This window comes from Phalacrocorax carbo, chromosome 1 (assembly GCF_963921805.1).
Source record: "Phalacrocorax carbo chromosome 1, bPhaCar2.1, whole genome shotgun sequence".
In the NCBI taxonomy this organism is placed as follows: domain Eukaryota; kingdom Metazoa; phylum Chordata; class Aves; order Suliformes; family Phalacrocoracidae; genus Phalacrocorax; species Phalacrocorax carbo.
The window spans coordinates 126,205,201-126,220,081 of record NC_087513.1 but is presented as its reverse complement, the minus strand read 5'-3'; the positions used below and the strand labels follow the sequence as shown (position 1 = coordinate 126,220,081).

Genomic DNA, 14,881 nt, shown 5'->3' with positions numbered 1-14,881 from the left:
CATTTCCTTGCACCACTTATAGGAACAGAGTTTGTTCAAACTAAGTATTTCTTCTTGTGGTTTTCCTTGCTCTGGAAATATATCCTTAGTTAATATAATACATTATAGCAAAAGTTGCTAAAATGATGAAAAACATTATTCTCTCATTGACAGAGTTGAAATAAGTACCAAGGAAAAATAAATGTGCTCAGTGCACAGCAGATAACTTTTCTGACATAAATGTGCAAACTATACTTGCATACACGCACTTGGATGAAAAGTGAATTTCATTGGATGCATTGAGAGTTGCATATGCCTAATTTTTTAAACTTTTAAAAAATTAATAGTTAAAATTCCTTTTTCATTAGAGAAAGCTCACTGACCTACAGTTATTGTTTTATAAAAAGCCATTAATTCTGAGGGATTCTAAATATATTAGCCTGGAGTTTGACATAATGCAGTCATTTATATATTTCTTAGCAACTTCTTTACTAGTGAAAGAGCATGCAAAACTTCTACTAAGAAGTCTATAATTTATTTTCCAGTAAAGTATTCCCTTTTAATTAATTGCTTTCTCCATGTATCTTGGAAAGATTAGCAGCTCTTTTAAAATACTCCCAAACATGTAATTTAACTATGAAGTTGCTTATTGTTGTTTATTCACTTATGGTCGTTATAATTCTCCACTTGAATTGCTCTGCAGACAGTATCAGTCGAACAATATTCACTGTAGAAGCTATTTTATGATAAACGATGGACCACTCTGAAATTGTAAAAACTATAAGATAACATGCAGAAGGTGTAATCTCCACGAATAATCGATGACAACAACAACAACAACAACTAATTACTATGATACTGTAGAAAAAATAGATAGCATTTTATTGTTCAGTCTGGTAAGTTGCTTGCTGGTTTCACAGTAATTAGTTCAATATTTTGAATACGTGAAGAAATTAATTACCAGAAGTATGTTCTGTTTTTACATCTCAGATGCATTCTACCCAAAGAGTGTCACTGCTTTCAATTTTCCTCTTGAGACTCAGGTATAAAGTTAACTTTATATGTTATTAGTTTCTGAGATGGGAGGAGAACTGATCCTCTTTAAATCTCACGGGGCACATTCCTAACTTCAGGCTAAGATTGTAATTTGCACCAATGAAAATGAATATAAAAATCTCTCAGATAAGATTAGCAGCATTTTATAGTTGCCTCCTTTTCTACACCAGGAGACAGAAAGTAAAGAGTTTAAGAAAATTAGGAAATATAGTCTTTAGCTTTGCTTCATATGCCTGAGTGGGTATTTTGAGTTTCTCATTAATATTTTTAGTGTCTTCATTATTGAGAACTGCCAAAGTAGATTTACGTAATTCAGCAAGAAGCTAAGAGATTTGCTTCCTGTATTTCCAGGTAAAATCCCTTCACTAGTATCAAAATACAAAATTTTTTTGTTTTTTTTTCATGAATCCACATGCTAAAAATAAGAAAAGTTTCAAGACCAGCATCTATTGCTGCAAACTTAAACAATATGAAAAACTAAAAAATACTGAAATTATGGTAATGAAAAATTGTTCAAGCCAAGATTTCACTGTTCATTTTGTATTTTTATCGTGTGTTTGTATTTACAAATGAAGATTTATCTCAATATTATAAGCAAACTTTAACATTTGGAAAATACATCAACATTCATATAAAAAGATAGCTGAATGAATCCAGAAACACAAGATTTAGAAATAGAGAAGTTCATCACATATAGAAAAGATCAAGTGTTTGAGTTGACATTAACATAAGAGAAAGGAACAATAAGTACAAACAGATGAAATTAGGTAAAAACAATAAAACAATGAGTTGTCAGGAAGGCAATTATTCGGAAGAATCCAGGTGATAGTTCTTTTGATTTAAAGAGATGAAGCCAAAAACTTAGCATTTATTTCTACTTTTGAGTAAATAAATAAAAAATAGTTTCAAACTCCTCTTGTTGAGTTTAGTACGCTGACAATGGGTAAAGTTTTACTCATTTCCTGCATGTCTCTGCAGCAGGGAAGACTCTATGGTTGGTTTTTTGTTTGTTTGTGGGTTTTTTGGTTTTTGGTTTTTTGTCTCCTAGGGAATGGCAGGCATTTGAAATAATGAGGTAAAAAGGTAAAAGGCTGAGGTCACTTCCTATTCAGTGAGAAATGGTGGAAAAGTCCCCTTCTACACCTGGATCCACCTTGTCCTTCTGAGCACCCCAAGGGATGACGCCTTCCCTCCCACCCCACCTGGCACCTTGGCAGCACCACACAGCACCGTGCTAGACCGCGCCACGCCGCTGTGGGCGCGGCACCACACTGCCCGCAGGACAGCTGGGCTCCGAAGCAAGACCAGGGTCTGAGCTGAAAAGTGCTGGCTGACATTGAGGTTAGAAGGAAACTTTTTTAAGGCTTCTTGGTTTAGATATACTGTTCAGAAAGAGTTTTATGTAGAGCTGTGATCATGCCAGCCTGAAGAGCTTTTGGATGGATAAGCTCCCTCAGCATCCAGGCTCAAAACCTACAGCCATTTCAAAGTGTCTAGTATGCTCTGCCTCTTGCTGTCAAATGATGAGTTGACCTCTCATACTAATTTCTTTGTTACCTCTCCATTCTAATGCAGTATATCCTGGCAGGAAACAAAGCCTTAAGGTGCAGGAAACACCAACTTACAGAGAATAGAAATACTTGCTCTTGCTGGAGAATGGCCCTATACTACAGCAATAAGAAAAGATTAAATTTTGAATAGAAGGGGGGAAAAGGGCAACACAGAAGCCACCAACATGACTTCTGAAATGTCAAACTGCCAAACTAAAAGCTGTGAACAGAATGGGAGTGCTGTTATTCTCAGCACCACACTGAGAAGTGGCCAAAAGCAGCGTTACCGGGCCTGGCTCATGGCAGTAGTGGACCTCTGATCTCCCCGCTGCAGGACCATGTCCTGGAGTCTGTGCATGCATAGCTGTGTGCATGTAAGGTGACTAAGAACATGGCATGATATCAGGCTTGCCCTACATCTGATTCACCTAAAACCAACACTCAGGCACATAACATTTTATAAGACTGGCACTTGGTTTCAGGATGCCAGCACCTAGAATAGAGGAAGGCAAGGAGAGAATCTGAAAAAATTATGCCCAAAGCAAGGTGTTTTCTTTTTTCTCAGTCAAATAGGGACCTTACAGCTCCCTGACAGAATGACTTAGAATTTTTTACCTGCTATATTTCAGGCATTCTCACTGCACGGATTACATTTTTACAGCTAGAATCCACTAAACCCTTTCAAAGCACATTTTAAAGAACTCTTTTAAGAACACTTTCATAGATGTTCATGACACGTATCAAAGTAAAGGATATTCTTTGCTCATTGATTCAAGGTGGATTGACATAACTGTTAGTATTTCATTTCCACCATTATAATACAAAATAAAATATAATGGTAATTCCAGTTAAAATACTGGTTCTCCAACAAGGGTGTAACAGGCCTGATGCTTCTAATAGGTCTCCAAATGAGGCTGACTGACTTTTTAAATGCATCTTTCTCCGAAATATTTGCATTATATATATGCCTATTATTTTGCTTTTTTTTTTTTCTGAAGAAAGTAAAGATTTTGGCTGTGACTCTTACCAAAGATTTTTGCTAGGTTTTTTTTCCATGCTCTATATGAAAATAAGTTTGTTTTTAAAAACAAAACAAAACAACTTGCACACTGCTGTATAGAATGTTTTTTCCACACCACTCTTACAAGTCTTTGTCAAATGTAACAGTTCAGAATTTAATAGTTTTATTTTGGTTTTGCTTAAATGTTAATGCTGTAGTGAGGCTGGGGTCACAGAACTGTGAGAAAGAAGGCAGCAGCCTTCAAAGACAGAAACTCTGATAGATTCAGTACTATAAAGAGCTATGGCAGCAGGTGCTCAACTCAGAACGATGGTTCAACTTCAGTGAAACTTTTAATAGTAATCATAGAACCATAGAATCATGGAATGGTTTGGGTTGGAAGGGACTGTTAGAGTTCGGCTAGTCCAACCCCTCTGCAGTGAGCAGGGACATCTTCAACTAGATCAGGTTGCTCAGAGCCCCGTCCAGCCTGGCCATGAATGTTTCCAGGGTTGGGACAGCTATGGCCTCTCTGTGCGACCTGTGCCAGTGTTTCACCACCCTCATTGTAAAAAATTTCTTCCTTATATCCAGTCCTTAAAACCCTCCTTTACTTTAAAACCATTACCCCGTGTCCTGTCACAACAAGCCTTGCTGAAGAGATTGCCCCCATCCTTCCTATAGTCCCCCTTTAAGTACTGGAAGGCCACAATAAGGACTCCCCTGAAAAACAGGCTAAATAACAAAGGACACAATTCCCAGAGGCAATACAGAAAGCCACAAGATTTCTACTAAACTGAAATCAAATCTTGTCTGCTGCAATGCCTCTACCACTGCCTCTCCTTGATGGGACTGCTGATATCTACTTGGACTGGTACTGCCTCATTAGTCCTTTTGTGCACCTTTCTTCTACCATGTCTTTTTTTTTTTTTTTTACATTTTACACAAAGAGGTTGACGTTTTTGTAAGACAGTCTTGTTGTTGTATATAAGTATGGTTCTGTCCTAAAGTGGTCCTGGCTACAGGATGTGAAACTGGAAAAAGGTTCTTGCCTGTTCATCTGCAACAAAATAACTGTCCATACAACTTGTATTATTTTATTATTTTTTTTTTTTATGTGCAGGCAGAAAAACTTCCTGTAGGTGACTCTTCTCCGGACTGTAAGTTCTTGGAATCAGAAAGCAAAAGGATTTGCAAAAGGATTTGCAAAAGGATTGCACCGTCAAACACAAATTGCACAAGCAGCATGCACTAAATCAAATAGCCTGTGTATTACTATTAATTTTTTTAGGCCTTTCACAGACTACAAACTAATATAGTAGTCTCGATAAGTTATCACAGGTAATGAGATGTTTTACCCAGCTGTATACAATTGACAGATAAGTTTGGGAGCCCTGAGTCCATAACTTAGTCTTTAACGACACCTTGCCGTGCTTCCAGCTGTTCAGTGCCAAGAACAATCTGTGATAGGCAAAATGGTACCAATGGGAAGAAGTACCCTTTCTTAAGAAACTTACAGCTTTGTTTCACCAAAAGTACTGTCAATATATAAGAGAGTACCAACCCATAAACAGGGCAGAACAATCATGGACATATTGTAGATCATGCAAATCACTTCAAAACTTGAAAGAAAATCTGGAAAAGAACAAAGATTTTCTTCACAGAGCTGTAAATAAGCAAATTCACTTTGAACAGTTTCAGTCCTTCACAGGAAATAGGCAGCAAACCATCATCTCCTGAGTTTTGTTTAAAAAGAGAAAAGCCCAAGTACAAATCTGGCTTTATATTATTTTTTAATTTTTCATCATTTTGCAACAGTTACAGGGTTATTATACAATAATGTCTTCTTCTTGCCAACTGGGCTTTAGCTACTCTTTAGGAAAGAAGCTGAAATTGAATTCTAGCCAAATTAGAAATTTCTTTACAAAATTTTGAATAAAAAGAGAAGTCCAGCACATTCAGTTCACTTCCTTTTGGTAATCCATGAATAGAACAAACTGAAGTGCAGGACTCAAAGTATAGACTAAACATGGACTAAATCATTATGACCATGCCGAGAAAGTGTCACACCTTTAACAACTGCTTTGTAAATATGATCCCTGGACTTTTCATATATGGGTAGTTGTTGAATTATCACCAGGCTCAGGATGAAGCTTGAAACAAATCACCTATGTACTGCAATCAAGGGGTACTCCAAGAGCACATGCCTGCTGTCAAAAACCTCACCATGCAATACCAGGGAACATGTGTGTTTTCTGTGTGTGTGCAAGAATGTGTTAAGAGGAATGGTGGGAAAAGCTGAAAGAAAAATGAATAAGTACACAGCTAATACTAAAGCACATCTTTAACACTGCTTCAGGATAAAATATGAACAAATCAAAATATGAGCATGAATAGTCATCTCAGTCCATAATTCATATAAATTAAAACACAGTGATTCAAGGATTATATGTAAAAGTTGCACATCTAGTTTTCATATTCCATCTGCTCTTAATAAGTAAGTTAGAACAATGTTACGCAATTAAACTAGGAGTATCGGAATGGGAGAAAAAGGAAGAAGTGATTTAACAATTTGCAGCTTTTCTCTGTTCCTTTCACTACATGTCCTGCAAAATTAGAAAAAAAAATGTTCCCCACTTCAATGAATGATGCACATGTGATTTTTGATAGGAGTGTTTAAAGTAAAGTGTTTTAGGCTTTGTTTCCCACCATCTTTTCTTGTAATGCTATGAAAAGCTTGTAGATTATTGCTTGGGGAATAGAGCCAACACAAATGGACAGTCTCTTAGCCCAGATTCATATAAACACGCAGACCCAGAGTATCTAAATGATAGTTCTTTTTGAATTTTTATTTTACTGCTGTCTCTGAGTTTTTTTATATAATTGTCCTTGTCCACCATGTTGGTTTTTACAAGATCTAGATAATAATACCCCCTTTCTATCCAAAGAGAAAGGAATCTAAATGAGTCACATCTACTTTAATAAATTGTCAGCATAGCAGCCTTTTAGTGTTCTAAAAAGAATTATTGGCAGGATGGGTCAGCAGCGAAAAGCAACAAATGTGATTATTTCATTAAAAGTCACTCTTTCTAAGATACTAAAAAGAAAAGTGACTATGAAACCTATATATCCATGTTGGCTTTGCCTATCCATTTTTCTTGCAATAACTGTATTATATATTGTCTTGCGACATCTGACTGAAATTAGAGTGAAAAAAAGCTGCTGCTAATGCTATAAAACCTGTTTTATCTTCTTAAGATTCTTAATATTCTAGATAATATATAAATGAACTGCCATAAAACTTGCTGATTTAGGACATTTTTTGTAATGTCTATGTTTACTCTGTAGGCTGGGGCTGGATAATAATGGAAAAAAAGAGCAGTAAGATAAAGGCACTTCATGGAAACTAAGCAGCTGTGCCACTCACCTGCCAGTGAAGGATTATATTCCAGATCAAACCAAGGGTCAGCTTATGATTTCCATCCACAATGTCTGAGCTCCCAATATTTACCAAATCAACCTATTAAAGAAACAACAACAACAAAAATTTGTATAAGATCAGTAGCAAGCATAAGAAGTTGGTGTTATTTTCACACATTTGGTGTTAAACTTTCTTTGTGGTGAGGGAGTGGGAGGGGTGGGCTAGGGTAAGTTTCTCATTTGGTTTCCATTGTTTAGTAAACATCCAACTCACGTTTTATGAATGGCACAATTAATGTGCTGGCAAAAAAGCAAGCAGTGATCTAGAGTTTCAATTATTCCAGTTATAGCATGTTGTGAAAACATACAGTTAAAAGTAATAGTTAATAATAACTCAAAAATCTTTTATATTGAGCTTCTTTGATTACAAATCACAAAACTGATGGGTGACGCAGAAAAACTCTTGTATTATGCTCCATACTACCTTACATAATAAACTTTACTGAAAGCTACACACACATCTAGACACTGTAAGAGCCCACAAACCCAAGACATTGTTTTACATATTTAGATTAAAATAGAACTTATTTTGCCTTAATTAAATTCTACAATGTATAAGGCAAGGCAGAAAAACCAACGATTGTGATCTTTTGCACATTACTTTGTCCGGTAATGTTGTTTTCCATAATTATATTATGTATTTGCAACTTCATAATGCATCAGCACTTACCACCCTGCAATATTCTTTCCTCCACATGTGAAATGATCCTTTGCCCTCCCCCACATTTTAAGCTGTCTAAATAAGGAAGCCAAATTCAGGGATGTGAGTGCAAGATAATACAAGCTAAGACCTGCACTTCTGGATGGAAACTATGACTCTAAAATTTGTATCCTCGCTGTTTCATATATGCATTTTTTCACAATCAGATCTGGTACTTATATGGCAAAGTACCCCATTCCTTCAAAAATTTCGGTCTGCATATCCCGATTGTACTTCTGAAGCTATTTGAAGTTACGTCTGTAGAACGACAAAAGGTTTTGCACACAATCCTCTTTTTTTTTTTTTTTATTTCAAGCATCCATGTGTAGGTCAATTTTACTAATCACATACAAAGTAGATATTTTGTCAAGAACTGTAAGAACTCTTTTCTTTAAAAATTCATTTTGTACTAAAAGCATATGAGACTGGCAATTCATTCTTACCAACAGTGTTTTGGAACTTTTCCCAAGTGGAACTTGGACTTTATATTCTAAATTTCAATTGGGGTCCACGTAGCAAGTGACCCACACAGAGCTTATTAGGGTGTCACCTACATGTTCTACAGGCCAAATCCTCCATTTGTTTTTGGAAATGGAAGCCTGAATCGACAGAGCCTACATCTGTTTTACTGAAACACAGAAACACTTTCAGTTTGTCTCAGTGTTGCCTGAGGCTATATTGGGGCCACACCTACACCAACACTATCACCTTCCATAGAAAAATAAATCTGTAAAATGGATTGACTGGAAGCAGCAGCATTTTTCAATCTGTTACCACCCAGATGACTGCAGGACCTCAGAGCAAGGATGGCACCTACCAGCAGAAAAATCTAGATCAGTCACAGGCTTTAAATAGCTTTAGTACCATTGTTTTTGCATTCCTGAAGTCCCATAGAAATCACACTTGAGATGATTTTGAAGGTTGAGAAAACTATTTCAGAGGTGGATTTTTTCACTTTATACTAATTTGATATAGTGTATATATATACACGATACTATTTTCATGTTGTGTATAGCTTATAAGGTTTTCATTACATGAGTATCATGGCCGCTGGATGACCACTTCACTTTCTAAAAGAATGTTTTTTCATCTATATTCTCCAGTGGGAATACTCTCTGTTTTCTTTCTATATTTGAAAGGGACTATTGTGTTCTGGAAACTGAATGAAAAGCACATTAATGGATTTAGCTGATATGTAGTGAATAAATACTTTCAAAAGCACTTAGTATGAAAATTTGTAACCACATTCCAGGTATGCAATCAAAACATTCTTGTATACTGTGAAATAATGCATTGTTGATTTTTCTCAATGTCAAATATTGCAGATTTTGAAGAATAAAATGCTTTTTCTTGTATTTAGTTACATGAAATTCAATTTTTAAAAAAAAGAAAAATTAAGCCGGATGTCTTTATGCCAGTTTTATAAGGTCACTTTCATTTATGCACAAATCTTCAGACAGATAAGCATTACCTTAGGTTCATAAAATCAATAACTTTATTCAGCAGCTGAACTCAAGCATGTCTAGTGACCTGCTGCAGCTATCAAGAAATCCAATATAATATGTGGCATAGGAGACGTTAGCACTGTTCCATCACATCTTACTGTTAAGTTTAAGCAAATGTTATAGTTTATTTGAATTTATTCTTGAGGAGGAAATACAACATAATTAGTTGGCTACGGAAAATATCTACTAAAGTTATGGGTTCATTAGAGTGCTTGCATAAGGAAAATATCATGGGAATATTTACTCAAAAATGATGCACAGGATACTGGCTTGAAAAGTCAATCTTGACAAAGTAGAATGGAAAGTGGTCTTGATATGATCAATTTCCTTAATGTTATGCACTACGAGGAATAGACACCAGTGAAATTTTACCAAAAAAGATTTCTTGTAGGAAAAGCCTTAGTTTTTCAGACTTCATAATCGTCAGAGCTTATAAGTAGACATTTTGACAGGTAGCACCTTCTAAACAGCTATGGATGAGTTCTTATCATTAACCTTTTAAAATATATTTTAAACATCACCCATTACCATAAAACTGTGCATCTTGATCTGTCTTCAGATATCATCCATTATAAATATATTATTCAAATATTTGCTGGCAGGGGATTTTAAACTCTTTGAAATACATTCCATGCTGGTGCTGAATGACAAAGTATCCAAGTTACATTACAAAAACTGCCTTGACCCCAGTAATTGTATACTATAGGCCAGAGTTTGATCCAACACTTACAAAGCATTAAATGTTCTGTCTGTAGGATGTTCTGACCCTGTCCAGCTGATTACTTACATTATTTCTCTGCAAAACCTGTAGTGCTTTGTTGACATTGTTCAGAGCATGAACTTTTGTGGAGCCCTTTTCTTTTGCCTACAGAGAAAATAAAACAAATTTGACTGCCCAAAATCAGAAACTAGAATACACTGTATTTAACTCAAATCTTATATTACAGCTTTAGTTTTCTACTTCATAAGTTTATGACAACAACATTGAAAATATTACCATACAATGTGTATATGCAACACCCCAATATGAAATAAAGAAAATTGTGAAACAAACTGGATCCACAGGTGGAAGGCATTTTGGTACCTTGACATTTTTTAGTAAATTAATCACTGAAATGTATATAAAATCAGATAATTCCAGATTTTTATTATGATTAGCCATCTTCTCCGTGGCACAATTTAGGAACATTACTATGACAACCAAACAGATAAGAATCAATTTGTTTAAGGTTCATTTACAAATATATTCTCTCTGGATTTTGATTCTAAAATGCCCAGCCTGCTTCACCACTCTTTTATGACAAAGTTTCAGAGAAAGATCCCAAGCTCACAAAGTCCAAGCAGGAACACAAGAGACGATATTCCAAAATATGTGTGACGTGTTGCTTTAGAACATCCAGATTAATAAGAGCAAGCTGTTCTCTCTTTTCAGACATGTACAACTCAAATACGCGGCATGTATGAAATTTATTAGCAAAACATTTTAATTCTACACATTAAATCACTTCCTTAATAATTGTATACAACAAAGTAGAATATTTTAATTTGAAATAGATGCCAAGCAACGGCTTACTGTCAAATAGACCTCTCAGACACAATGTTTCCTCGATTTCAAATGAAAGTAAAAAATATTCAGATCCCTAAAAACTAGTTTCCACAGGCCCTCATCAATGGTGGAAATTAATAAACACCACCTAATATAATTATCACAACATCAAGACTTCAACATACAGTAAATCTGTTAATTTACACATACAAGTTTCTGGCCTGTAAGGCATTCCAGGAGCTCCAGAAGTCTTTGTCCATCTCGAAAATCATTAAAAAGGTCTTCAATGTAACGTCTTCCAAACTGAAATGAAACAATGGCTTTAGTTAGTTCAAACACCCAAAAAAGGAAGACTCAAATTGCTGAAATAAGACCAGAAAGCTGTAAAACCCACTGCCTTGCAAAGTGGTGTATTCCACCTGTGTAAATACACTGTGCTAATTAAACAATAAATATGAAAGTTGTGATGCAAAGCAAAGGAGGAAAGTATCTTACAACTAAAATAATAGGATTCTTTCACATACATCTGTCTTTAAGAGGGTTCTTTTGCATAAGAGAGATTGGTGTCTACCTTATTTTAACTACTTTTCTATGGTAAGGATTGTACATCCTTTATTCCCGTTTAAAATTATACCGTTGATATAATTTGTGAAAAACTACTGCAGATGCAATAATTTATAATCTGTGCACATACCATTAATTCAAACAATTAAGCCAGAACTAAATACTAATGAAGATAGAACACAAACCAGACTTGGCAATTAAGGTGCAATTCAGGAAAAAAGTAGGAAAAATAATTTGCCAAATGAAAAAAAAATACAACAATGACAACAACAAAACACTTAGAAAGAGATATCAAGTTTAAGTGCCTAGTAGGTGCTCTTTCACATGGCAGAAACAAACTTGGAACTACTCAGAGAGAGGTAAGTCTCAGGCTTATTGTAGTGAGGATCTAAGAAAAATACCTATGGGATTGTACTGAATCAGGGCCTCGTTGCCATAGTGGTTAAAACAATCCACATCTTGTACATAGCATCAGCAAAAGATGAAAGGAAATATTTGGGATTTTCCCCCATATGACAATGGTAAATGGTGATCTATTCTTTCTAAAATTCAAGACAAGTTTCTGATCTGATGCTTTGATTAATGGATTAAATTATTAAATTATTAAAATATAATTTTGTATAGTTTAGTCACTGAGCAATTTTTATGTGCACATATAAATTTTGACATTTTTGTATAAATAAGAGCTGTTGAGAAAGACAATAAAAAACAGTGATTATTTTGTGCAGTGTCACATAGATTCACATGTCCATGTTATATCTAATTTGAAGTTTCACAGATACTTTTATTGATTTGAGAGGAAGCATCTGTATTTTAATTTGCTAGAACTGACACCATGCTGACCTGCAGTGCAGATCTTCCACTTTTGCCAGAGAGCAAAGCAGAATTGGGAATCCATATTACACAGAAAACATTTGCTTTCCTGTCAGCAGCATTGTTCTGGTACTCACTGCAACGCTCATTAACGCTAGCTGGGAATGGTATGAAAACCATATTTTGTCAGAAAGTATCAATTCCTTTGGAAGGTTTCTTAAACAGATGACATCATTAAGGACAGTTTCCAGTGCTAGACTCAGTTTTTCCTTGAGCAATAAATATTTATGTGTACAGCACAAGCTTTAGTGCCATTGGCTACTCTGGCATTACTCTTTCCTTCTTCCTTTCTCCCTGGCTGCTCTTCTGAGGCAAGAGCTCCTTTCAATCCCTTCATTTTTTCAGCAAGGTCTTGTTTCTGTTTCATGGAACAAACAAATTCAAAACATCAAAAATATTCTACAGCATTGGGAATCCTTGTTTTCTGGCCAGTTTCCACACCCGGCACAACCCATCACACCTAAGCTAATTTCTGGTTAACGTAGGTGCTGTCACTTGATAAAATATCTGAAAACAAATACTGAATATACTCACATATGATTTACTCACCCTGCTCAACCTCTGGAATTATCTGTCTAACTAATAATACTCAGCAACTCTATTTCCTGCCTTGCATTTAGTATGAGAAATGGTTTGACAAAATATTTTAAATTATGGTACGAACAACCATGTGCCATTATGCAAGTAAAGTCATACACAGTATTCCTGCAGCTGTCTATTACTTACACTATACAGCACAAATTTAAAATTAAAACACATGACCAAATCAGAAGGACTTTATTTTCTTCCCTAATCTTGCAGAACTAAAGTCATTTTTGCCGAGGCGAAGTACAAGACCTATGCACTTCTAAGGGAATGTTTTAACATTCTTTGGAAAGTTGAAGTGATCAATAGGCTCCTCTGTAACACTGTGAAAGAGTTGTGCCTATAATGTTACTGAATCACTCTGGAAATATAAGCACAATGACTTTTTCATAATGGAATATAATTATAGTGCTTTGTATCATAAGGGAAAAATAGAACCAGCCTTCATAACTGCCTGTGTGTCTGTTTTTCTTCCTTCTTGCAGCATTTAAGCTATTCATAAAGTTTAAGTTGAAAACCACCTAGGACAGCCAAAAATTCTGCTTGACAAATACTATGGGGTTTGGGGTATTTTTGGTAATAAAAGTGCACCATGGTAGCATCCCCAGTAGGATATATTAATTACAAATGTATTACAAGTAAACCTTAATACAAAAGTTACCGTTGATTTTTTTAGGGTCTTGGAAGTATAGTTTCCATGAATCAGCACCTAAAAATAACTTAAGACACCCTATACTACTGCCACACATTTCATTCTTAACCTGAAGAATGTTGCAATTTTTCTGGCAATAAGGTAATTAAGTCTTCTTTCTCAAACAGATTGAATGTCTTCACTGGATCAACATTGCAGCAAGTCTTCAGAAACAAAGGATCAAAGATGCATCAAATAAATTCACTCTGTCCTTGAAAAGTGTCTGTTAAGTTGTATGAAGCTTTGAAAACAATGAAAAAACAAGAATGGCTAGTCAATGACTTGCCAAAACAAATGCTTACTCTGTGATTATAAGTTCTTGTTGAAAATAAACTTGTTTAAAACCTTTTTTTTAGGTTGTGACCTATAGCCATTTCACCTACAGAGGAATGAAAATTTTCAGAAGAATCTCCTGTGCTGTTTGTATGCATGTTGGTTTGTTACTCCCCCATATTACAAATTTATCCAAAACCAAACTTTAAAAAAACGCCCAAAGCATGCCAGATTGTTGGTTCATACTTAGTTTTCCTTCTTCAAAAACACAGTGATGGAAGAGATGGGGAAAATGAGAGAGTACAGGACAGAGGAAGGACTGCAGGTGCCCAATGTGAAGCACAAAGCGACTTTACATCAGTGTGGTACTAATCTCCCAAATGGTAGTTTGATTGGCAGCAGTACGAAACTAGAGATAATTGTATGATCTTAATCAATATATAAGCTACCTATAACATTAGTCAAGTAGATTGGCAAAGATCATTATCTCTCTTTTCCTTACTTGCTTATTTCAAGGAGATGAACAATTAATGGAGGGATTTGGGGGATTGGAAGCACGGATGAAAAAGACAGTGAGAAAAAGTATACAGAATAAAAAAAAAAAAAAGAGGGAATAACTGTAAAAATGAAATTACAAAAAAAGAGGCAGAAATTGCTTTCTAGATGTAGGACTAACAAAAGAAAAAGCTAAGATAGGAATTTGTTAGAATCTTCATTACTAGAAAGACTCTAGGGATTTAAGTATACAGCAGTTTTATGTATTATTTAAACTTACTGTCTTTGTGTTAAATAAAGGTCAAAACACAGACAATTTTCTTGGTATAGCTGATATGGCTGTTGGCTGCAGCTGCTGATCTTTACATAAAATAGGGGGACCTGAAGGAAATGCACGGATTTTATTTTAAAAGAAAACCACCAAAAAAGTGATACAGAAGAGAAGAGAAGATTCTTATTTTATCATGGATTAAATCAAACCTCCAACTTAAATAAGAATTGAGGAAATGAATGCACAAATACATTTGTATAGCAAAAAAACCCCTACATTACCATGGTCAACTACAGAAACCAGAGTCTTAGAA

At 35.3% G+C, this 14,881-nt stretch overlaps 1 protein-coding gene across 8 annotated transcripts in view; it reads right to left on the bottom strand.

The window, feature by feature from the left end:
• DMD (dystrophin) overlaps positions 1–14,881 on the bottom strand; it is a 1,139,896-nt gene that overhangs the window by 914,909 nt on the left and 210,106 nt on the right. For all 8 annotated transcript variants that reach the window (XM_064473561.1, XM_064473589.1, XM_064473531.1 and 5 more), the window contains exons 3-5: positions 11,027–11,119; positions 10,058–10,135; positions 7,013–7,105 (exon numbers count right to left, since the gene is read on the bottom strand). In XM_064473561.1, the coding sequence (XP_064329631.1) occupies positions 7,013–7,105; positions 10,058–10,135; positions 11,027–11,119 (264 nt within the window). The remainder of the gene's footprint in view (positions 1–7,012; positions 7,106–10,057; positions 10,136–11,026; positions 11,120–14,881) is intronic.